Source organism: Melospiza melodia, chromosome 12 (genome assembly GCF_035770615.1).
Source record: "Melospiza melodia melodia isolate bMelMel2 chromosome 12, bMelMel2.pri, whole genome shotgun sequence".
In the NCBI taxonomy this organism is placed as follows: Eukaryota; Metazoa; Chordata; class Aves; order Passeriformes; family Passerellidae; genus Melospiza; species Melospiza melodia.
In genome coordinates this window covers 13,713,249-13,739,793 of record NC_086205.1, presented here as the reverse complement: position 1 = coordinate 13,739,793, position 26,545 = coordinate 13,713,249, and the positions used below count along the sequence as shown (strand labels likewise).

The 26,545-nt window shown below is 38.9% G+C and overlaps 1 protein-coding gene and 1 long non-coding RNA gene across 8 annotated transcripts; one reads left to right on the top strand and one right to left on the bottom strand.

The window, feature by feature from the left end:
• Positions 1 to 626: 626 nt before the first annotated feature.
• Positions 627 to 26,545, bottom strand: ZBTB38 (zinc finger and BTB domain containing 38). Of its 7 annotated transcripts, none has more exons than XM_063166881.1 (5): positions 26,458 to 26,545; positions 25,554 to 25,619; positions 24,660 to 24,885; positions 20,391 to 20,500; positions 627 to 6,471 (listed from the first exon to the last, which is right to left on the bottom strand). In XM_063166881.1, exon 5 carries the CDS (start codon positions 6,469 to 6,471, stop codon positions 2,893 to 2,895), a length of 3,579 nt encoding a protein of 1,192 aa, XP_063022951.1. In that variant the 5' UTR covers positions 20,391 to 20,500; positions 24,660 to 24,885; positions 25,554 to 25,619; positions 26,458 to 26,545; the 3' UTR covers positions 627 to 2,892. The 7 variants fall into 7 exon arrangements, with proteins under 7 accessions (XP_063022951.1, XP_063022950.1, XP_063022952.1 ...); XM_063166880.1 differs by lacking the exon at positions 26,458 to 26,545 and adding an exon at positions 23,018 to 23,236 and having other exon boundaries at positions 25,554 to 26,091; XM_063166882.1 differs by lacking the exon at positions 26,458 to 26,545 and having other exon boundaries at positions 20,387 to 20,500; positions 25,554 to 26,091.
• Positions 21,139 to 26,258, top strand: LOC134423659 (uncharacterized). The gene is made up of 3 exons (XR_010029168.1): positions 21,139 to 21,241; positions 24,928 to 25,103; positions 26,035 to 26,258. It is a non-coding gene; the product is annotated as an uncharacterized LOC134423659 (long non-coding RNA).

Sequence of the window (26,545 nt, the reverse complement as noted above, 5' to 3'; positions counted from 1 at the left end):
ATTACAATTAGCAAACTTGTAACTTTTTTTTAGATATACATCTCTCCTGACAACCATCCCAAAATGACCTGCACAATTTAGCTTAAGTTTGCTTTTTAATGGAGGTTACAGACGAGTGACACCTAGCTGAAGGGGGAAGTACTTTGAATATGCATGGTCTTCTATTTTGTATGTATCTCCATATTTTCATATGCAATTAGTTATTTGCATTTTGAGCTATATTTCTTGACAGAAGCCCAAAAAAGTAGTGTGTAAAATACACAATCAATACTACAAGGTTACTAGCAGAATTGAAAGAATTTTTCAAGTTTAATGTCCTCATGGACATGTTTAAGATGTTGCAAAGTATTAAACACAGTCCACCTGTGCTTCCAGCCCTCTGAAACACTGAGCTGGTAGATTCTGTTCTGTATTGCATTCACCCTGTATGATGGCAGGAGATACCATCACTTCCCTTGAGCTCTGGCATGTTCTCAATTCAGTGTTCTGACCTTAATGAAGGGACTACTTGGTAACTGTGTTGCTTAATCTTCCACTGAAATAACTGTTAGAAGATATGTATCTGTGGATCACATAGATTATATAAGTATTAAAACAATTTAAAAAATTGAGAGACTTACAGAAAATAGGAATATGTTATTTTAATTAAGCAAAAACAGAGTTATAATCACTCGTTCTAAAAATAAAATTAGACTCTTTATCAATCCTTAACATCTGCATTTAATATTTTCTTCTAAACAAAAATACAGATGTGATTATGTAGCAAATTACAGTCTTTGACAACGTATAGTATTCACGTTCTCTTACACTTACTTTAATTCTAATTTGGTCATTAATACTTGATTCATTACTGCAACATGTTACTTGTAGTAAAAGTGCCACAATTGAACTATAAACATGACATTGCCATCTTAAAACTGCTTTGCTATAAACTGTAGAGAATATACAGAGTTACAAAGTTGTGTTTTTATCAAAATATACAAACCCCCCCCAAACCTAACACAAGCTAACAATATTTTTCTTATGAACTATACAGTTATATAAAATATTTGTAAAATTATCTTTGTATTTATAAATATTCTACCTTATTTGCTTTGGTCTATATTTATCACCATACAAGTCCACTTAGAAGATATCTTTGTGTACTTTCTTTGAAACATCTTTACACTTTCCTGTGTTTATTATTCTTTTATCCTTATTTAAATGGAACCAAAGCTGCCATGAAACCAGAATTTCTCCAAGGGTTCATAGCATTCACCAGTGACAGAATAAGTAAGTGGACTGTATTATTACTTCAATCAATATTGTATTATCATTTCAATTGTAGTTTTATTGTACCCAAGCTATAGTTTCTTTTAAAATATTCAAGAAGACAAAGTTAAGTAACAAATTGTGAACCATCACAGAGAATGAAGTCAAGAATCACTAACCCTTGTCATGACCTAATTTTTTAACACTTCACAGGTATGAACATGACTACCAGAAATGCAGATACGGTACAACAGAGCCCTAGCATATAAAATGCAACTTGCAGACATACACCTGCTTAGACTTTTTGAAGCATCTCAGTTAAAATGAATCACACTTCCACAAAACAGTATTAACTGGAACATTTTGGTGCTGTCTTTCAGAAGCCCATTCTCCCGGTTTGCAGTGACGTGTGCAGCTGCAGACTCCCCACAGCCTCTGGAGCGGCAGGATGAGGGAGGCAGAAGGCTGACACTCCTTCCTCCAGCAGCCCGCTCCCGGCCCTCTCTGCTGTGCCCACGGGACACTGCTGGAAGGGTTGGTGGGATCACTGAGAAGGGACATCTGAAGCTTAAATGTTGCATTTAAGGCATGGAGATGACAGGGAACCCCACAAACTGGCCCTATACTTGTTTATACACAGGGATAGCCTCAGGGATATATATGGAAGCAAGACTCTTATTTGCCTACTCCTCTCAAACTCAAAGTATTTATGGGGTGTTGCTGTATTGTTTGTGTCCAGGCATTATTCCAGGATGAGAAGGGAAACTGTCTACATGTCCTTCTGTTGAGAAGAACTGTATTTCTAAAAGACAAGAGTTGCAGACCCACCAGGAGGTGGGCATTTCTACACAGGATTTCTGTTTCATGAGAATAATTTTCTTTAGACCAATGCACCTGAAGAGTTCACCAGGCCGCTGACATGGGGATTTATGCAGTTTGGAAGACTGGCTATAGTAAGTTCCACTGAACTTTTAATAAATGTCTCAGAGATATATAAATCGGGAATACTTCTCACACCTCCACTTAGACTTAACAGTTATTATCATAACTACAAAACTGAATATGGAAAGGAAAAGAGTAGTTTAAACTCCTGAATATGTTTCGTAAAGGCTGAGTTACAGAAAAGCATGGCAGAACTCAAATGTACTTCGGCACACCCAAGCCCATAAACACTTCCCACCTTCACTTTAGGATACACAAGATTACAATTAGCTCCTTTATAAACACATTACTTTTGTAAAAAAAAAAAAAAAGAAATGCAATGTATGGTTTCTGCAGCAAGAATTCCTTCTACAGGATACACCATGAACCTACTTATTACTTTTTCTTCAAACAATTCTGATTCAAAACCAGGACTGTGAAATAGTTCAGTGACGACTTTCTTGTACTATTAAGTAGAAGGGTTTGAGTTGGCCATTTTTCTTTCTCTCTATGCTAGAGTCTGTTGTGGCAAAAGTATTTTGGGTATTCCAAATTAAATCTGTATTATTGCAAATACTAGTTTTTCTGTGATATTTTTTCTTTTGCATATACTGACACACATTTAGATGAAGAAATTTGACCTTACTGATACGTTTCCCCATTCAATAAATCTTTATCTTCTCCAATATACATTTTTCTTCTCTTTTGCACAACTGTCACTCAGAGTATAACTTCTGTAGTTACATTTTGTGTATTTTTTACTTTGCTTCCTTCTGAGCCAAGGAAATGTGGATTTTCCAAAAGTTTAGTGCTTTCATTGCAAAACTGTTCTTTTCTATCTTGTGTGCCTGGACTTTTGAATAGGTGTTTCTTCTGGTGCATTCCCAGAGCGGCTGCAGTCTTGCAAATTTTGGGGCACTGAAAGCAAGCGTATCCTTTTCCATTATGTTCACGTACGTGCCTTTGCTCATGGTTCCTTTTGGTAGAAAGATACAAGAAGCTCTGAAAGCAAAACTGACAGTGGTAGCGTTTTTCTCCAGTATGAATTCTTTCATGTATTTTGAGTGTTTCATTTAAAGTGAATGCCTTATTACAGTATTGGCAGACAAAATCTTTGACACCCAGGTGAATACGTTCGTGTTTCTGTAAATTACCAGGAACTGAGAAACACTTACCACAGGTTTTGCAAGTGTAGGGCTTTTCCCCAGTGTGACACCTCATGTGCATTTTTAAAGTGGATGGACTTTGAAAATGTTTTTGGCATAACTCACAAATGTAAGGCTTTGAAGCAGCTACATGCCAGTGTACATGTTCTTGAGCTTCTCCTGTGGAAGACTGGTCTCTTTCACAGAGCTCACAGTGAAGATTAGGCATTTCTGTGTTATCCTCCTGGCTGACCACCTTTTCCTCGGGAGCATTCCTGAGCGCATACTCTCGACTGCACGTGTTGTGGCTTTCCATACCAGTGTTCTTGCTTCCGTGCTTTTTCCTCCACTTGGTCTTTTTCATTTTTCTTAGCTGTTTGGATTTCTTTTTTGGTTTATAGTTATAATAAGGTCTCCAGGGTTTGTCACTGGAGTCCTGGTCACTAACATCATCACACATTTCTGTCAGTTCCAGGCATTCTGAGCTGTAGAGTCTAGATGGGCTTTTTTCTTTTACCTCCATTTCTGGTTCTTCAGTGAGATTGTCCTGTTTGGACTCATGTTTGGATTTTCGGCCCCTTTTACAAAACAACTTAGATCCTAATATATGTCTTTTTACAATGGCTTCATTACCAATTTTTACTGTTATCTGACAAAGAGGTGCGACATTGCTGTCAGCAGATGTTCCAGGTAAGGCAGGCTTTGCAATGTATGTTTCAGTTTTACTGGACTCTTGGACAGTATTTGTAGTTTTGCTACATGAACCTTCAGATCCTGTCATGTGCTGCGTATCCTCAGTTGCTTCTGCTCTGTTGTACAGCAGTGTTTTCTTTTTATCCTTAATAGGTTTTGATTTTGTAATGCACTTCCCATAATTATCTGACCCATACTTACAGTCATCACTTACTGACTGACTAGGTAGGTTATTTGAAGATTCTGTCTTACTGTTTTCTATGGAAGTGACTGTTTTACTGTGCATTATTACTGAAGAAACTCTGCTACTGTGCATTATAACAGAGGGTGCAGAACTGCTGTAACTGATGACAGAGGTTGAATTTTCATTCACATTACCTAAAGACACAACTGAGGAATCACACTCCTGTGAACTTGAGTCATTTGCAGCAGTGGAAACTCTTTTTTCAGCTGGGAAAAAGTCCCTCCGCAGGTCAGAATTTAAGATACCTACTCCTCCAGAGAAAGAATTCTGAGTATTTGTGGAAGGTGCTGCATTATTACCTGAAGATGTATCCAAGGCCAGAGTTCTGTTGTTTGATATTATACTACGTTGAAAATTCAGCGGTGGTAGCTCAGAGCTCATAGAGCTGGGAATGAAACAGTTAGTAGAAGCAGTTTCATTAGCCTGGGTACTCGTTGGAACATTTTCATAGGAAGAATTTCGATAGGATTTATAAGGCAGACGCCTGCATTTCATAGGCAAGAGTCGATACAGTTTGTATGGGTACATATTTGGTTTTAATCCCCCGTTGGCTGTCTTTTTATTTACTGACAGGCGATGGTCAATTGCATGGAAGGACTTCTGGTGATTTTTCAGTATGTAGTAAGTCATGAAGGTCTCCAGACAGAAAATGCACTGGTAGCGCCTCTCTCCAGTGTGCCAGATCTCGTGTCGGGTGCGGTACTCAGCTAACGCGAAGACTTTATTGCAGTAGTGACAAGGGTATGTTCTCCTCCAGGAATGCACATTTGCATGTCTGCGAAGGCTGGACAAGGTGACGTAACTACGCTTGCAAACAACGCAAGTGTATAATATCTGCCCATCAACGACTTTAACCAAATGATCCGTTTCTGGTAAAGTGCAGTTTGCATTAGAACAATCAGTGATGCTGTTTTCAGACAAAGGAGGCTCTGTGTTCGCACAGGAGCTTCCATTCCGTCCCTCTGTAGCAGAACAGTTATCTGCAAAATTTTGTTCATTTCCATTGTGAGCTGATAAGTTACTTGATCTCATGCAGACTTGTTCATGACTTTCTAGTATATTTAAATTTGCAAATTGTTTGCTGCAGTATTTGCATATGAAAGTTTCCTGATGCTCTGAGTGGAGCTGAAGGTGAGCAGTGAGTAACACCCGGTCATTGAATGATTTTGCACAATAGTTACAACTGTAAACAGGTGGAGTGACTGTCGCCCCAGATGCAGAGACATTAGCAGAAGTGTTTCCCTCTTCTCTGGATACATGTAAATCTCCTGTTTTATTCTGAGATTTTGGAAAGGAAGTAATTGTCTGATCACCAACTGCTTCATGCTGGGCTTCTGCAGCGCTTAGAGTGGAGGCTGGTACTTTGGCTACAGCCAAACCAGTACCCTGGGGCTTAAAGGCTGACTTAGAAGTACTACCTGCTTGTTTTCCCTGCTGAATGACTGGGGTGGCTTGGTGATTTTCATAGCGGTCCTCACCCACCTGGTATGAAGGGCTGCTGTCCTGGTCAACAAAAGGTGCTCCTTGTGAAGTATCTCCCCCAGAAGAAACTGCATAGGAGTGTTCAGCCAAGGTACTGGCTGGCTCAGCATCTTTGCACACATCGCTTCTGTCGAGGCCGATGCTGGGAGCTTGTATGGTGTCAGATACCTTTTTAAAGCTGGCCCTCAAATCAAGGGGAGAAAACAAATTGTTTTCTGTTTCAAAAATTGAGAATGCATTTGTAATTCGTGGTCCATTTGTCACAGCAGAATCTTCATGTCGCTTTTCATGTTTTTCCTCTTTGACGGTCCCTTTTTCATTAACACAATATGAATAGGGACAGGGGGAATTTGAAAAGTTTACATCTGTAAGATCTTCCAGAAATGATATTCCCAGTTTTTTCCCTGCAGCTGCAAGGTCCGTTACAGTTTCCTGCCTCTTAACAACTACTGTGGAACTGTAGATGTAATTCAGTATCTCTGTAAACACTTCAGCTTTGAGATCATCTAACTCCAGTACATGACCAGAAATACAGATAGTACGACTCCAAAAAATGTTTTTGAAATAAAGGCTTGAAGCTGCCAGCACATTACTATGGGCTTTAAATTTGGTGTCTTCCACAATTATGGTGACATCGCATAAAATACCCCGAATGCGCTGTTCATTTAAAATGGACAGTACAGTGTCACTGTGGAAGTCGTCCTTGAGGTCCTTTGAATGGGACATGACTGTCATCTACAAGAAAAAAAAGTAAATTAGAAGGCATTTTTCATCCATTTCAGTTATACATTAAGTTTATAGTCTATATTATTTTTATATATTTTTTAGTTTATTAACTTTTAAAGTTTAAGAATGAGCAAAATTTTGTCATAATATTTCAGGTTTAAGTCATACATTCTCTGGTGCCAACACTACTGCAGGAAATGTCTGTCCAGATCAAGGAGGCAGGAGCACCAGTAGCTCCTCAGCAGAAGGCAGAGGATCCCTCTCACTCCCCCGTGGCTTGAACCTGCTGTCCATCCTGAGCCTTCCACTGAGAATTCACCGATGCCTTTTGCTATGCCAGCGGGTGCAGCTGCTCAGGGTCACCCCGAAGGACTCCCTGAAGCCTGGATGGAATTCCCCAGCATGCCACGGGGGCACCTGGCACAGCCGAAGGGGGAGGCTGTGTTGCCGAGGTTGTGTGCAGAGGAGGACTTTGATTCTGGGCTGTTTGTCAGACACCGACTTCGCAGCACAGCTGCATCTGACCTCCTTACTAAGCTCATATTTAAATCACAGCAAGAGAGTCTCAGTTTCAGGGTAAGCAAATGAATGCATAAGGAACACAATTTGGTAGACAACAGTGAAGTACCTATAATACTGTTTATGTGAACAGATTTTTTTTTGAATAGTGATTAAATTCCCTCAATAATTTACACTACTTTAAATTGACTGAAAAGTTCTGAGTAAAACAAGTAGAAAATAATGGAATAACAAGTAGAAAATAAGAGAGTTTTTTTCTTCAGTTATAGCTCATACTTAGTGTTCACATTTTATAATTAGATAGCATGTTCTTAATTTCTTTCAAATAGTAAGATTTAATTGCAGTAATAAGTGCCATTAAATAACTGCTAATATATAATAATTAGGTTTAATGCTGAAAAAAACTGTTTCGATTAGCCAGGCTGTTACTATATGAATGTACTGGTTCATTCCATTGAGAAAAAATATGCAAAATATGAATGAAAAATATTCTAGAAAAAATTGATTAATTTGCCAGTTGAATTTGAATTTTGACAATTTTTGCCAACTGAATTTTGTATCTGGTGAAAATCAGTTTTCATCAGATGTTTTTCCTCAAATTCAGATCTGTATCACATAATGAGGTTTATTCCTTTTTCCCCATGTCTGGAGTAGTGTTTTGAACTACTACTGTCCCTTTCTGACTTCAAGTCATGAAGAAATAGTTGTGCTAAAAAATCACACTTCTTAAAGACCCTTTTCTTTAAACTTGTGGAAATTAAATGCACCTTAAAGAATATTACTGACAGAAATTTTGTAAGACAGGCTAAAATATTACAACACTGTAAGTCAGGATTTACCTTCTAAATACTCCATCCGCTGCTCCAAACTTTAATGTTCAGCTTTAAAAATTTTACTATGACTTTTACCCTCAAGTACTTTATGTTAAGAATGCCAATATATAAGATAGGTTTGATCCAAATGGCAAAATAAAGGTTTAACCCATATTCACTGAGCAAACAGTAATGGCCATTTAGAACACATTGGCTCATTTACCCAAAATACTGGTGTTATGAATGAAGTTCTGTATGTCTAATTTAATAATCAACAAAATTGAATTTAGCAGCAATTTTAATTGAACAGCAATTTTATATAAATGAATACAATCAAGTACTTTAAATATAATCAAGCATATACAAAAAAAATTTGGCAGTGACTAATTAAGTATGACTAAGGTTTATATGAGCATAAGCAAAACTGACCGGGGTGCGGGGAAGGCTCCTCACCCTGCCTCACGTACAAAACAAAGGAATCCAAACTGATGTATGCCAATACATGTTCATTAATATTTCCCAGGAATCTCCTCCTACTTTTGACTCCTGAAATGTACATCACTATACTGCATAGCACATGCTCCACTGGCTGCTAGGGGGTCTGTTGGCTTTTTGGTGGTCTTTTCAGAGGAAAGCTCACCATCTTCCTCACTGTCCTCTGAATAACCTTACAGGTTGTACATGCACGCTAAGCGTTGTGTTATGTAAGTAAGCAATATGCTCCAAATAAGCCATATTATTTCATAGATAAAACCACTACTTAGATTCCATACCTGGAATCATCCCAACTTTGCTCATCCCAAGGCTGATTCTGTTTTCTGGAATCATCCCAACTTTGTTCATCCCAAGGTCGATTCTGTTTTGGGATCTTGCTTATCTCAGTATTACATCCTGTATCCTGTTTTTCACATGTACCATTTGCAAAGGGACCCATCTGCTTTGTAACACTAATCACATATACTTTTCTTTTATTATTTTATAACAATTATTTTCTAAAACATTGACACAGTTACAATTTAATTAGCACGAATCATATCCATTTATCACACTGGGAAGTAATCTGTTCTGGAAAATAGGCCCTTTATCACAAAGTTAAGTAATACAAGTCATACACACTCTTGCTCTAACTCATCTAATTACACTCAGAACACTTTTATCACAAATCCACAAACTACATCCCTGCAAATCAAATTACACAAAAAGTAGCAACAACTTCACTGTGAAGACAAACCAAACATACTATGAACAAGATTGTAATTTGGTACATTACAGATGAAACTTGGAAGTAAAATTTTTACCTTGAAGCATGGCCACTGCTTCTATCAGGAAGGGTGTTGTCTTTGCAATTAGTCAAAATTTCTAATAGACTTTGATGGCTGAGAATTTTCAATGCACAGAATTCAGAACAAAACTGTGATTCACAAAAAATACCTCTGATGTTTCCCATGATATGCCATGGATGTCAAGAAACAAATTCATCAATATAATGGTGATAGAAACACACATTAATAATATTTTGATTATTTGATCACTCTCAGCAGCTGTAAATCTAGATGCAATGTTTTGTGCCTTGAAATGTTAAAATCATAGTTTATAATGGGTTTGTTTATGGCACTAATTTGGCTTACACTAAGTGATATTTACTCATTTGGAATGGCAACCTGAAATTCACAGTGGTTAGATACAGTTATGTGCTTTGGCTGGGTATCTGAAAATTCACATGTAACTGTAGATAGTTTCTGGCATATGGAGTCTACAGAAAGCACACTGACAATTCTTTTCTTCCCGCAAGCAGCCACTATTCCATAATTGATTCCTTTTTCTCATTGACAATGTCTGAGATTACATCTGACTTGCTCATGTGATGTGGTATTAGAAACCAACTATCAGACATCAAAAACATTTCACAACAGGAGCTATTGATAGGGTTATTTCCTGAGTATAGGAAATAAATGATGTCAACTCTACCTCCCAGTGAACTGCCCCACAGGAACTTGCCTGTGTTTTTTCTGTTTCTTTATTGGAGACAGCTGGTTTTAGTTCAAAGACATCATCTGACAGACTGACTGCTAAGTGTATCAGGCTGCTAATGCCATGCTGAGAGGCATACAAACCCAAGTGGGTTTAGTACAAGTCTTATTATTCAACTAATTATCTTAAAATTTATCTTCCTAAGGACAAAAGTGAGTATTTTAAATTTCTACTTGCCATGTACATAGACTGACAGCTTTTGCAGTCCTGGACAATTTTGTATGCTCAGTAAAATACTAAACTAGATTCCTTGTGTCAACATTGTAGAAATGATCATTTGCTATTTGGCCATTTAATTTTTTCTTTCTGTGTGCAAAACCATAAGCTAGATATCTCATTGGAAAGTTACACATAAAAATTCCAGAGCAAATCAGTCTTCAGAGCCAACACTTTTTCCTTCTTCATCTCAAACTATGCATACCTCAAATCATTTATTCATGTCTGTAATGATTCTCTACTGGCCTCTATTTCACCTGTCTTGCTTCTTGCATTTGGAAAAACCTGTCTGAAATGCTATAAAATCAAAATGCCCTACCTAGCACACAAAGATAAATGGAGTATTTTAGGAATTTTTCTACATTCTATTTGCAGTTCATCCTGTGAAATGAAAACCTGCTCTTCACTTTCCAAGGGAGCACTACCAAGAACCAATATATATGGAGATCAAACTTTTCAGACGTGTTAGTATTAAAGATTTTTCATTAAAACACTGGAAGGTCCATTCAGAATGTAACTACTCTTCAGTATGATTTTTATTATAGAGTTACAGAAGAAAACTTCATTTTATTTGTACATTTTTCCCAAAACATATATAAATAGCATTTGGCCTATTAAAGGGCAACAAAACTCCTCAGCCAACTAATCCCTTTTTCCTACAAATCTGTATGTTAATTTCATACTTTTTACTCTCAATCCAGACATAAATAATTTCTTAGGAATCTCAACAGTACCTTTGTAGCATTACGTAATGGTCTTTGGTACACCTATGAATAACTTCAGGTTCAGAACAGCAGAATTTTTGATTGGGGGTTACAGTCCTATTTGCAGATTTTCTGCAAAAACAGTAACAGACTTAACCTGTCCTTAAAAGTTGTTGGAATCACTTGGAAAAATCAGATTTAAATATTCATCCAAAACTTAAGTGTAATGATCAGTAGGTTTATTAAATTATAACAGTACCTTTTCTGACATCAACAGAAGAGCACTCCACAACAGCAGTCACAAATGAAAATAAGTGGTATTAAAAGTTAATGTCAAGATCAGAGATTGACGCATCCAAACACAAATTTGACTACATTCACAGATGACACTGCTAATTATAAATAGAGAAGCCAGCTCTACATGGACAGAGCTGAGAGTAGAAGCTACTGTTAATTTTTATATTAACATTACTCTGAAGTCAACAAAGAGTTCAGAATAAGTTTTAGTGGCCTATGAATACCAAATGCAAATTTTTTACTACCACAGAGAACTATTACAATCTAGGAATATTCTTTTAACTTCTGCTTATCTTTTGAAATCCACTGTCAGGTGAGTGTACCCCATTACATATGAGATTATTCCACTTCAGTCAGCTAAATTTGAAAGACAAGCTAGTGGCATAACAAAAAAACTCCAAAGCATTAGGTGCAGTTGCTAGTACCCAGGCAAAATCAAAACCAGCAAGATAAAAGATGAACTGTAGTAAGAATTCTCCCTGTTTTCTTACTCCGTGAATTTCTACTGGGTTTTTAAAGTGTTAGTATATTCTGGTACTAACCAACAGGACACTACAGAAATATGTTCATCCCGTATCTTCCCTATGTTCGGTTTCACCCCACTCTGTAAGGGCACTCTGAAGTCTCTGTTTTGTTTCCAGCTGGCTTCTCCAGCTGAGGAGGAACATTCACCTGTATCTTAAGCCCCCTTAAGGATGCAGGTTTTGTTCTCGAGCTGAAATGGAGGCATCACCAACAAACACAAACCCCCCCCCCCCTACACAAACGTCGCCCCACCTCTGACCCTTGCTTACCTGGAAACTTACTGTCCAACCATCACTGCTACGGCGACTGCCCAGTTTTTTATGGAATCATTTCACCAGTCCTATGTCGGCAGCAGGGCTGCCTGGATCACGGCGCTGCAGCCTCCCTGCAACCCTGGGCATGCAGGGCCGTGTTCACGGTGTCTAATGATGTTAATGATGTCTAATGACTTTCAATAGCTCGCAGGAGCGTGTAGCTTAGCGCTCACTCTACAGAGCTAGACGTTACTTCTTCAACCGCATTGAGAGACCTTCTGTTTGGACTCTCGCTGCTCACATCCTTCCCTCCCTGTTGCTATAGAAGAGCATTATTTTAAATGTTTTTTTGCGTTTTCCTCTCTTAATTCGACAGCTGGGGGGGGCTGGGGTGGGGTGATGGAATGTAGCCCAAGAGTATGTCAGTGCTAACAGACCTCTGATGGGTCGCGACGAAGCATTCCTGCAGAGCGGGGATCTTCCCCACTATTGGCATCCCGACCTCAATTCCCTCAGTCCCCGCTTTACGCTTCCCATGACCTCTCCCAGCGCACGAACAGCCCGCGCGGCCTCGGCAGCGCCACGCTCGGACACGCAGGACGAGTCCGTGCCCGGGCGCTCCGGGGCTGCTCCGTTCCCGCCGCCGCGGCCCTTCCCGCCGCGGGTGGCCTCCCCCTGGCCCCGGGGCCTCCCCTCCCGCCCCCGGCCCGGCCCGGCCCGGCCCGGCCGCCGCCGCCCGCCGGGGGGCGCTGCCCCCGCACAGTGCCGGCCGGCCGGCCGGTCCCGCGCCGCGCGGTGCGGGCTTTGCGCTGCGCAGCCTCGGGAACGCGGGGCCCGCGGGCGGCTCTGCCGCCGCCTGCCGTCCCGCGCCGGCTGCGCGCACGCACTGCGGGGCCCCGGTGCGGCGCGGCGGCCTCGCGCTGTCTGTGCGTCTGCGAGCGGCCCCCGCGCGGGCCCCGCACCGCGCCCGCTGATGGCGGAGCCGCGGTGCCCGCGCGGCCCCTCCCGCGGGAGCCGCCACTGACCTGCCGCCGCTCCGTCCCCGCCGGCGCAGCCTCGGCCCGCGCGCAGTAACGCCCCGTCCCCGCGCCATTAACACCGCGCCCGCTGGCTCTCCGCGGGCGGCAGGCGGGCGGTGGCTGCGGCCGAGGCCGCGATCCCGGCCCGGCGACGGCCGGACGGCGCGGCCGCCATTTTGCTGTGCCGATCCCGGCAATGGGATTGCCCGAGGTCTGCCGGGCAGGGCCGGGCCCGCGCCCTCCGCCGCGCGTGTTCCCTGTCCTCCCTCCGCAGCGAGCGCGCCGCGCTCAGCCCGCTCGGCCAGCGGGGGCCTGGGCCGCTCCGCCGAGCTGCTCGCAGGCAATCGGTAAATTCAGAGCGACGAGGAAACGCGGCGCTCCCAGAACCCAGCGCCTGCTCCACGGCCATCAATGCAGTGCTCTGCACGTCCCTGAGAATTCCTCCTGGATCTAACACAGGACTTCATTGCCTGACTCTCCTTCCAGGCCTTTCGGCCAGCAAGAAGCAGAAAGTGTCTCTGAGCATAGACAGCTCTGTGCTACCTTCTGCCACTTCCCTCCAGAAAGCATAGATCAAACATATCCTTGAGAAAAAACCCTGAAATAAATTACATTTAAATAGTGAATAATAGTAACATTTACCCTTTTCATTATCTGATTATATTATCTTTTTAAAAAGCATATATAGAAACTCAACATGAGGAATTTTGTTTTAAGCAGTATTCTTACTCATAATTTAGATTTCTTGATATTTTTTACTGCCTCAGGAAACAAGCACAACATTATCGCCAGTGCTTCATAAGCGGTAACAAAGTTCCCTTAGAACTTGATTTCATCTGTCCAGATGCTCAACACATTCAGTGCAGTTCTCCCAGATACTGTCTGTCTCAGCCTCTCACTGCAAATACTCAGCAAAGTCTGTTTTCTCAGAACTCGGAATCATAAAGCTTAGAGAAAAACTGGGCTTTGAGACAGGTGAAAAACATTGTTAGGTAAATTACCAGTTCGGTTTTTGTCTTAAAGCTTGCTTTTGTCCAAGGCTAACCTATGTTTATTTTTACAAAGTATTCTGTATAAGGCTTCACGGGACAGAACCTTTATTTTCAAATATTAAACCTATGCATTAAAAGCCCTGAATAATAGGAAATTATTAATTTTAGCAAAAAAAATCCAGAAGCATGAACTATTTAATCATTGTCACACTTGATGGGCCCGGAGGTTAGAATTTTGGTAGAGCCTCTTCATGATAAATGCTGCTTATCATTGCAGGAAACTGCTTAATATCAACATAATGTACAAATTCTATTATTACGAAGGGAGGTCTTTCTTTTTTCCCCCAATTCTGTCTTGGAATTATCAGTGCTTTCCCAGTTGGTTAAAAGCTATGGAAAGAAATTTTTTCCTGTCAGGAAATTGTCACAATTTCAGTGACTTATCTATACACACATTTTTCACTAACTTACACAGTCCACATTAAAAGTTCATCTTAGAAACACTGAACATTTCTGTGAAGAGTTTAATTCCGTTTGTAATTCTGGATCACTGGAATTCTTACCTATAAGCTCACCTACTGAAGCTATGAACATGTTTTTAGCTTAGGGCTCTCTGCCACTGAAAAACAATTTCTTTAATCTCATGGCAAATTGAGTGATGAGATGACCAGTAGCTGCTCACCAGCAGCTGTGGGAATGGGAACAAATAATTGAAGAACACAGTGGTTTTGGCAAAGGGAGAGCGTGTCCCAGCATTTTACCAACATTCATTTTTATTCCAACCTACATAATGGATAAGCAAAGTTTCATACCTACATGTAGGTTGCTTTTAATCTTGAACTTTGCCTATTGCTTATTTGCTGGTTTTTTAAAATTTATTACTGTTTTAGATATGTATCTACATAATCATATGTGTTAATGAAGATTTTTGACACAAGTGCCATAAAAAGTATTTGTGACAAATGTGTTGTCAGTAACAATACAATAAAATGGATTAAATTAAACCTGTTGTAATCCCTTAAAGGAAATAAATGCCTTACTGAACAAGCATCTTGAAACAAATTTAAAGAAGATTAAGTTATTAATTCCCCCTAAATCGTAATTAAAATTGATTATTTTAAATTGTTTTGAAACTCAGATGCATAACCATCATTTGTATAACTGATCTGTCCAACTTAGAGACAATAATTTATTTGTACTTAAACATTGGCTGCTCTGGCAGTCTACAATATCTATAGACAATATAGATATATTAGTCTATAATATCTATATACAATATAATAGATATGGAGAACAAAAAAAATAATCAAGTTTTCTCTCTCTTTTTTTTAAAGGGTGTTTAAAAGGCAACTTTAGCTCATCCACTAAAAAAAGAATCATCTTTGCTGTGACTAGTAGTGTAATTGAAGGTACTGATTTCCATATATACATATTTACACACACACACACACACACACACACACACACACACACACACACATATTATATATATATATACATATTTATATATATAACTTGAGCTATTGGGAATAACTCATCAGCTTATTGTGTGTTAAAAATATTCTTCAGAAAAAGTAATTCTTTCTCTAAGGCTGTCTTGGCATCATCCAAGATTTTACATAATCATTCTAATGTTTCATGGAAAACCAACTGCAAGCAAAGAAAATGGAGGCACTGGTGCTGCAGCTAGAGCTGTGAATGCCCTGCAGTGATATCTGGGAGAAGCTGGACAAGATCCATGTGCTCTGCAGCCCTGAGTCCAGGGTGTAATCCCCAACACTAATTATGTACTTCGGAAACAGTGAGCTTGCTAGAGTATATGTACCAATTCCTGTTAAACATAAATGATTGTGCATGACAACACACAAATACTGTGTTCCTTTTAGAAGGAAGTCCAAGGAGTTTAGCATTGGATTATTCCTCATGTGGTAAATCTGCATGATCTAGAAAAAATTTTCAGCAAATCTCTTTAAAATGTATAAAACATTTCCAAGGTTACTGAAATGGTGGTGTTGGGATGCTTTGCTGAAGTCTGAGAATCTCACTTCTGCAAGTTGTGGCATATGGTATTCTTTCTGTAAGAGTATTTAATGAAAAATGTGCCAATATTCCTCTCTAGACTAGCAGTTTCAGTTCTTAAGCAACAGCAGAAAACAACATATAGAGCATTACTCAGTCTTGCAAATTCCTCATAAGCAACAGGAGTTTGGCCAGGATTTGACTGGTTTGTCTCAGTGCCTAGACCAGCCTATCCAAGAGAAAAATGCTAGGATAGACTGTCATCTTCAGTGCTCTCCCTTCTGAGGTGGGAGCATCCAGGGGTGCTGCTGAGAGGGAAACAGCTCCTCTGGACCCTCAGGCAGGCCAGCCCTTCACCCAGGAGGGGGCACAGCAAAGACCCAGCAGCCCAGAGTGACTTCAGCTCCCCTTTGTGGCCCATGAGCAAGGGAAGGAGTTCATGTGCAGCCCTCTTGCTCTTATTCAGCATCAGGTGGAGGTAGAAAGAACACAGTTACAGCACCTGCAGTAGCCCCCTGCCCTTTCAGGTTTGGTGGAAAGGAGAGAAACTTGGGATAACTTGCCCGGCTTTCAAACCGTGTGAGCTGTGCACGTGCACCGAACTCAGTCTTTCTCCAAGAAATGCTGCCTTCTTAAAATTTAGCTATGGCCTAATCAGAGTCCCCTTAACACTAAACAGAACATATACAAGCAAGCAATTTTTAAAGGTGTAACTACATACTTTTCTCTTTTCTAAAAAAGCAAATGAAGCAATGACAATAACATAAATCCAAATTCTTCTCTTGCACAAAATACAAAAGCTTATATTGTACTGCTACTAAGAATCAGCTGAATTGACATCTTGCTATCTCTGAACAATCTTATTATCTTCAATTTAAGTCTTTCTTTTTTTATGTGCTTCTGGCAAGCTGTTTCCTAGCTGCCTACACTTGTAGGACATATCAGTCCTTAGCTAACAGAGGCCAGTTGCAAACATGAAGCTATGTTTACAGGCAGAATGACAACAACAGACATTCTTCTGTTGATGACTGTTGTCAAATGTAGTGATTAATATATTTGAATAGCTTGGAACAAAAGAAGCAAACGAAACATTTAGGTTTTTTTCATTCAGAACAATTACTGTGTGGTATTCTGTTGCCTGTTCTGTTATCAGAAAGGTAAAATAAAAGTAGTGTTGTTCAGCCTCTATTTTCCAGTTTCCAGAGGAAGCATCATTTGAATATGGGAGCCAGCATCCACAATGCAGCTCGGGGCTCCTGTTCTGGGTGAGGTATGTGGGGGCCAGGCCAATGCTTCAGTTCTTGCCCTTTACTACAGCTGATGTGGCAAATCAGAATGGACTGGCAAATCAGAACAGAGTTCAGTCTGCACCTGCAAGCACCTCGTTCAGTTGGTCTGCCAGCTGGCTGGACACAGTACTTTTGGAAACCAGAGCTGGTCTTCAAGCTGTTAATTTGCCACCACTAGCCTCCAGTATTCCTTAACATTTTGCAAAATATTTTTGGTTTTGCTGTTGTTTTGGTACACCAAAACCAACATACAAGGGATAGCTATGCTCTCAGTCATCACTGCAGTGTGGCCAATATTATGACAACTTAGTGAACACTCGAGAAATTCATATGCTCTTAAATATTCTTATGCTCCATTTTGTGCTGACCAAAGGGGCCCAGCCCAAGCCCTACTCCTCCTTTTCCATCCTACTGCACAATTCCAAACTAAAGGCTGAAGCAGGACCTCTGCTCATGCAGTGGAGAGGAACTGTAACAAAAGCAGACAGCACTGGCAGTACAAAGAAAACTGTGGTGGCTCCAGCTCTGGTTTGTGCTGCTGCTCTGCCACCAATGTGAACTGCTCAGATCTGAGCTCAGCTCAGGTGGGGGACAACAGCAACAACAACAGCAACAACAACTATTACTACTACTACTGCTGCTGCTGCTGCTACTACTACTACTGCTACTACTACTGCTACTGCTACTGCTACTACTAAGACCCCAACAGCTGGCTTGCCTCTCCATAATAATTTCCCAAACTCTTATTCACTCAGGAGCCTTAATAGTAAGTGGCATGTGATAGTACATATCCACATTGTTTATGGTTCAGGATCATGAAAAGTTTCCTGTGGCAGTGTTTAAACTATCTGAAATTAATACTAGATTCTGGTATTGATTCTCATCTTGGCTGTTGAGAGTAAGGGAAATGTTGAAAATTGTCAGCTTAATTTCCTAAATCTGATTGCTATGTATGAAGTCTACTCTCTTACTAAGCAGTCCAAAAAAGTAAATGGGAATATTTTCATTGATTTCAAGGCAAATTTAATGAGGGTGCTTGTCACCTAAGCAACTTCTCAGGTTACACCCACTGAATTTAAACCCAAGATTTGCAGATTTCCATTTTCCTCATATTTTTAACTAATAGGATTTTAGATTTTTTCTTTAAAATATATAATTTGGCGTAACCCAAAGTGTTGGATACACTTGTCATTTTATATATAAATTAATACTTTAAGAAGAAAGGCCAAAAATAACTTGTACATAAACTTGTTGAAGTCAGTAGACAAACTGACTTCAGAACTGATCTTATTTATCTAAGCTTTATTTTAATCCGCACTTGCACAGAAAGTGTAAGTGCTGCCTAAATGTTACATCCAGATATTATTCCAATGATCAAGTATGATTTTGACTTCCTCAACTGTTTCTTGACCCCTGCCTTCTCCTGTTGTCTGGCAGAAGACAACACCTGGGTCATATCTCTTTGCCTGCCTATGTTAGCTAGAACCAATGTGCTACAAGCAACACCAGCTTCTTTCTTATTTAGTGGCTTCAGTTTGTCCCTGTGTAAAGCAATATGATCACGCTTGCTTCTGAATGCTGGTGCAAGACTCAAATTGAGAGTGCCTGAGCATTTCTGAAAGACACCTTTACCCATGATTTCCATCTGCACTTATAGCAGTGCTGTAAGTATTCACAATCCTAGAGGAAGGTTTCCATTTCCAGGCCAAGCCTACCATGCCGGTATTATCCAGCTATTCCAAGCCAAATTAAAAGTGCAATAATAAAAAGTCACAAGAGATATTTTCATTGAAAGCATGAGGGGTTTTGGTTAAAATCTTTGAGTATTAGGAAACCACACTGGGCCATGCCCAGAAATCTTTTTATATGGTGATTTTCAAGATGCATGCATTATTGTGAGCACATGGTATGTAAATGCATTGGGCTGCTTAATAAGCATTCACTGACACACATCTGCAGCTTTACTAATGTACCTTTTATTCCTATGTGGTTGTCAAGGAAACAGGTTATGGCCCAGTATTCTGTCTCAAATGTACTGAGCAAGTGTTCTAAGATAATTTACTTAAAATAGATACAACTTGGGTTTTGTAGCTCATTGCTTCTGTAAATGCAGGTAACCTGAATTTATCTAATTGTAATGTTTCACTGATTAGTTTTAACCAGCAATGCCATTTTATTGCCTCTGAAAATCCTTTACATTTTCTGTAAAGGAACACATAACATTGCATATTAAAAGTAAATTTAATTACAGAATACATTTTGAGATATTCTAGGAATTGAAGAGGGCTTTTTGACTTGGGATTGTGGTACTGTGTTTTTCTGGGTTTTCTAGAAATTTAATTCCTTACTGTACATTCTGCCTGGTGACCTTAATTACTTATTTCAGTTTAGAGATACCATAGCGAGAATGGCTCTGATGCAACAAAGCATTTCTTACCAAAATTTGTGCAAATATTGCCACTGAAATCACTGCGACTTCTCCCTTTCTTATACCCTTTGGTACCAAGAACTGCATTAAAAATTAATGACTTAGTCAGAATTTCACTGATTCGTTCATTCAATACAAGTATATGTTAAATCTGAAGCACAGATACCAGGCATACTTATACTAACCAAGATTATTATTGGACATTCACAATAAGAAAAAATGAAACTGCTAATATTTGAAAAAGCCGAGCAAAATATGAACTGTTATTTTGAAATATCCTTTGTGATTATTTATCACAATACTATACCTGAATCTACAAACTGCTCTTTTCAGCTCATGAATCAAGAGGCTTTTTTGTGTCGCTGATTAGAGTCATGTATAAAGGTAGAGATTCTATGAACTATACCCAGCTTAACCAACACAACAGTGTCAGAAACAGGCACTGGCACTGAGAGTTCCTCTGCCTTTCCTGTGTGGTGACTGGGATCCAGAGCTAACATTCTGGCATGCTCAGGAGCTTTGTGTGCATACCAAAATGTTTGGTTTGTGCAGATCACTGGAGGCTGTAACAACCTATTTTCAAAAACTATTCTGTCTGATTTTGTTTGTCCAATCTCTATGGAAATAGAAATCCGGTAGGAACTGGAAAATTCCAACAATACTGACATGCAAATAGAGCAATGTGGTACCATAGTGAGAACAAATCTTAAATTATTGTAATAAACTAGAAATTATCAGAAAGTATACGCAGGTAATGTAGTGGTGATGGTGTTAAATAATTTAGCTCTATTTCTATGTGAAATTACCCCATAAACTTACCCACCTAAAATCAGGTTGTTCTTCTGTTAGAGTCTTTTAAAAGTGGTATTGACAGGTATTTTCAGCAAAACCATCTCAGTAATTTGGTGGACTGTGTGGCTACAGTGTATCAGCCTGCGAAGGGAAAAATCCAAATTTAATGACTGAATTATTAGACGAGTACTAATTCCCACATACATTGCGTAATTCATCAGAATTTTCCCTGGGGTGCTGTAGGGCTCCAAATCTACATCTGGGAATTTTAGAACACGCCAGCAATAAACCAGTAGCATTAACCAAACTTCTGCTGCATTGTTTTATTATGGTTTAATCTGTGTTGTGCAGACTGGACATAATGATATGTTCTAGACAGAAATGTAAGGAGGTTTTCAAGTTTAAAGTAATTATTTTGAAAGACGTTTTCTTTCTCTTCTTTCTCTTCCACCACTTTTCTTTTGATCTCTTGTCACAGATATCACCACAGGATCTGTGATAATGACATTTCTACACAGCTCTTGTTCTCTGGAATACACTTCCTGTATTTCTCTGCTTAAATGATTATTCATCACTGTCAAACATCCTGATTTTATTATTATGTATCAAACATACTAAAAAGCTTTTCCTGTAACAGTATAAAGATTATGTGGAACCGGGTTTTGTTTCAAAGACACTGAAAAAAATGAAATTGTTCCATAGAGAAATTGCAAAATCATGCAGATAAGGCCTTATGAGTCAGCTGATAGGCATTCATACAGCAGCAAGTATGGAGCAGCAATTAAGAATGCATAGCTCCATCCTCCATTTGCAAATACACTGTGTGCTCTTAGCAATAACATTGTACAGGAAATACAGGATCCATTACTTTGGCTTGAAAAGGTAAGAAGGTGAGTTAATTTTTTGTTGTTGTTGTTGGTTTAGCCTATGTTAATTGGTTGGTTTAGTATATGTTAATTTGAATAAGAAATCTGTAGCTCACATTTGCCCTTAACAAAGGCCAGAATGAAAAAAAATGCAGTAAGCCATTATTATTACCTCAAATTCCAATAATGGCATATTCATAAATGACCAAAATATGATAAATGGGAAGATTAAACATCATGTTTGGAGGAATCCAACAGTTAAGGATTTTACCAAAGCCAAAGATTTCCCAAATTTGATAATGCCAGAATTCAAATACAATATTATCCATAATAAAGCCCTTTTAATACTTAGTGAAGCAATTTATGTGAAAAAGCACAACAGACAGTACCTCAAAAGGGTTAATTGGTACCTATTCATTACGACCAGAATCTGTTTAATAGTCTGACAGATATTATCTGAACCCAGCTAGTTTCCCACTGAGGGACCTGCAGTTTCAAATCGAAATGAAGTTTAGAGGCAGAAGTAACCTTAATTAGAAAGACCATTGAAAAGCAAGTAGGACAGTGTCCAAGTGAATATTTTTTTTGTTTGATTTCATTTTTACTCATGCTTTGTTTAGATTTCCTGTTAGGCAGAAATGGAATTTGCATGGATAGAGGAACAAATTCCAATTATAAAAAGGGTGGTTCAGTATCAACAATTAGACTTCTGTGATAAAACTAAACACTCCCTCCCCCCAACCCACAAACAAAATAAACCCAAAAACCCTAACAGGCCCCACTGACAATAGCATTTGCAGGCTGCGCTGGAGGTGGGAAAAACTGCACCTGCTCCTCCATGCCCTGGTTAGCCCTCTTAGCAAAAGAATAAAATGGATGAAGTTTACAGAAGATTTTTTATTGGCACCTCTGTCAGCAACATTCTGACACTCTGCATTAGCTGGATGTAAGTGCCACTGAAATACATACAGCAACCCACGTATAGTAGTCAAAACTGGAAACAGCTTGCTAATTACTGGACTCCTCCTAAATAAAGAAATACGTTTCTATCGTTAGAAGAAATTATCGTTCGTGGCTGCCAATGAGTTTTTCTGGACTCATGAAAGCACTTGAGTTCAGTTATATTCATTACAAGAGGACTTGCACCCCTTAACAAAGAGCAAATCTGCAAATGGATTTAAAAGAACCATAGGGAAATGTGCTCATGTAATGGAGCTACTTTTTAAAAATGCCTTGAGTGGATATGTTTAGACACAAAGATATAATAAAAACAGTTTATTGCTAAGTGCCCCATCTTTTCTAAAGATAAGTATCAGAGGCAATAAATAGATTAGACATATCATTTGCTCAGCATTTCCTTTAAAAATAACCACACAAGAAATAAACAAATTTATTTTCTTACTACATTTAATGGTGCCCCTCATATTAACATTTTAGACAGGAAAATAATCAGCAGAAGCAAGCTACTGGAGATAAATCAAATTACAAAAATGCAGGCTTTAATACGTCACTTGAGAGATGCTGTCTGTTACGTTTTCAGTTCTGCTTCTTTAGGTGGAACAGAGGAATACTGGAGTGCATGAAATTATTCTTATAATTATGAATCTAATGGTTTTATTGTCATCATTTAGGATTTGCCTATTATGACACATGACAAGTCATATTCCTGAACAGTTATACTCTGCTCATTTGGAATAGACTGAACTGGTATATTTAGAAGTAAATGAGAATTAGTTTAATATTACTCATACTGTCAGGGCTATTATTGATAATTGGCTGTGCTTCTAAATACCTCCTCTGCATTCACTTTCAGTGCTGAGTCTTCTTCCACACAAAATATACTCATTTTAAAGTCAAGGACATGAAAGGAAAATGGCTTCCCTGCTGCAAAAGTCTCATTGCAGTAGTGAGAATTTCTCAAGTCACGTACAAAGGGCATCGACGAGGAGATACACTACGTTATAAGCTCAGTGGAGACATTCAGTACCATCTGATCTGTGTAGGCATTTACCTGTGGTATACATAATATTTAATTTCACTGGCATGGTAAAAAATATTAGCTAAAAATAGAAATAAAGAATTATAATAGTTAAATTTGCAAAATCTACAAGGTCTGCAAAATACCGCAGACCACAAGTGAGCTTATTCTCTAAAGGCTTGTTTCAGTTCTGACTGGAGTTCTTTAGCAGTATGCTTAAACACAGTTCTTTACCTGAACTTCAGACTGGGTCCACTATTTAAAGAAAGGTTTATTAGCATTACTGTGGCGGAATTCAGCAAAGCTGAAAGAAGGTTTAAACCTTCTGATTCTCTACATTTGTCAGCTGCTAAATGTTTTAGTCATATTTTTATACTTGTGATGATAATAAAACTATTACTTTATATACACACAGTACAAACCTTGACCTACATGCAAGACTGGGCTAAATTAAAATGAAGCCAGGGTACGTTTCTGGGAACAACCAATGCAAACCAGAAATAAACCAGGTTTTTGTGTGTACAGCTTTATAAACATGGCATCATTTAAGAACTGATAGCCGCATAGAAACACAAAGTGAGATCACATTCTGAGTTAGAACTAAGAGGAAACAACTGCGACATTTCCATTTGCATTGTGATATTGCTACTAAAGAGAATAACATCTTTCTACATCTCTACCATTGAACCTTTTTAAAGGATTTGGTTGCCAAGGAAACTGGTTCTGGCCCAGTATTAATTTGAAAGAGATATATTATATGAGTTGGTGTAAGTAACACAGTACTCATAATTATTGTTATTCTTTATGCTCAAATTCCAGGTTTTTTACTTAAGGCTGTTAAGTTTTTATTTAATAATTTTTTGTGTGTGTGAAGTAAAACACATTTCAGTGAACTGACACCCAGTTTAAGCTGACAGGGCCATTTATATCAATCTCTCTCTTTAAAGTTCTCCTACCTTTAAATAACAAGAAATGCTGCAGTTTTATGTTTGTAGCCAATACTGAAAATATAAGCATTAAAGCATATTATTCTTTAATTAATATTTCGCACAAAACACAAAACCGCTTATCACAGAATTTAAATATTTTTCTTTTTTCTAATCTTCCTCAATTTTTATTTCTGTCTTTTAGCTGCAAGTTTAGTAATGCTTATAGTCAGCTTTAAAATGTAATGGAATCAATAAGGTTTTCAAAAATTCTTTTGTTGCATAAGCGTTGCCACGCCCTTAGTACATATGATTATTTTAACAGACATGATTGCTCCACTTTCACAATAGATTTTAAAAAACCAGATAAGAGTAATTGCCATGCCAACATGTGAAGACTACAATTTAATATAGATTGTTTTCATTAACAGTTTAGTACATTTCAAAACTGAAAGCTACATTCCAAAACCCATTTCATGTTCTTGCAACACTGACCAAGAAAACAGTAAAACATGCAAATCTCAACCTACCTGCATGTACCACTTAGAGCAGTGTTAACATGGCAATGCACCCAGCCATTTTTATGTAAAGCGATGGAGATAAGTTCTGTTCATGGTCTTCTTGATAATTTTTTAGAAGCAGTTGTCAAAATTCAGATGGGAAGCAGCTTGAATAGACCGTGAGCAGGAGAACTGAGTTTATCAACAGGGAAAGCAGGAGTGGGAAAAAAAAGTCCTCATCCAAGGTTTTCTGAAACTGCAAAACAAGGTTTGCTTTTTTTTTTTTTCTCCTTCTCAGAGGGTTCAAAGCTTGAAGCTGACCACTGCAAAGGCCACTTGTCACATTTACTGAAAATCAACCTATTGATATCACAGCTGAAAATATAAACTCGACAACCAAAGCCCATTGCACAACGTGGACTGCGTAAGAGTTAAAAATAGATTTGACGTGCCTCCTACCTGCATAATAAATATGTAAGTTTCAAGTGCTTTAATTCGATATTCACATTAATTAACAATACAATATACATTATTTAAACTACAGTAAATGCAAGAAGAAAAAGGGTGACACCATCTGGAAGCACAGTTTGCTTTTTTTTTTCCTTTCCAAGGGCTAATAATGTAGTTTGAATGTGATGACAAGCTAACAGCTCACCACATTGCAAATGAAAAAAGAATTCTTAAGGTGATGCTCAAATATCTAAGCCTGTAATGAAGCACAAACCAGTCTTCACTACTGCATGACATGGCACACAGACCATTTACATACTCACATTTGAGATACTAGGCACACTATAATGAATTCAATACACAGCATGCACACAGCACAAGCAACGTTAATCCTGCCTGCCATTTTAGGCTTGCAGGAGTAAGATACATACTGCAGCACAGCTCTGGTAAGGGAGGAGGTAGGGGACAGCTCACCTTAAATGCAGTATCTGATTAATGTTGTAAGTGACATTGCGTATCAGCTACAGAGTCTTGGTTCAACTGGGTGGGAGGGAACAAAGAAAATTGTCATCAACTGGTGATGCAAGATGAGCTCCAGTCACTAACACTGTTAGCAAACTCCAAATTCTAAACGATACGGTAGTAGGCATTTCAAACTCTTATCAAAATCTGCTTGTGCAATGGCTGAGTCGCCTGCCGAGGAAAACAAAACAGTCTTCTTGCTTATTGGAGAAACGCTGCATCCACTACAGCAACATCCTCTCGATGCAGAAAGATTGCACGTCGCACATATTAAATCCTGAATGCATTTGCTGTGCTTTCTTAATTTTTAAGTTCCAGTATTAAAAAATAAAACTAAAAGCCAATGATAGCAGAAATAATATAGCTAAAGGTCTAATGTGCAGACAAATAAAACATTTCTTTTTCTCTCCTTTCTGTTTTCTCTCTTTTACAGTCCATCAAAATCCTGAGCAGTATTGACAAACCACACGAGCACCGGGTCTGACTGCATGATCAGCTGTCTGTGTCTACGCTACACCCTGTTAACCACAAGCAGTGTTAGAGCTAAATATATCTGCAATGCAGAAACAGTAGGTGCTATGTGGTACACAATTCTGATTAGTTTTAAGATATTTTTCTATCCTCAGATATAACAAATAAAACAAAATTTGCTGCTGATCTCTGTCGAGCGTGGTATCTGTCAGACTTACAGAACATAAAAGCTATCCTAAGTACACTGACCTAGATAACACTAAGAAGACTTAAGCAGCGTGCAAGCATACTCACTGTCAAAGCAAGGAAAACGAAACAATGATTGTCTAATCAAACTGAAAGCAACAACTCGCTAGCACAGTATAAATTCCAAAATGCTACGTACTGTATATGCACATCTCATGTTATTGGAAGACGCAAAGCTCCTTTGTTTTTTTTTTTCTCGGCGGCTTTTCTTAGCTACGGTTGCACAA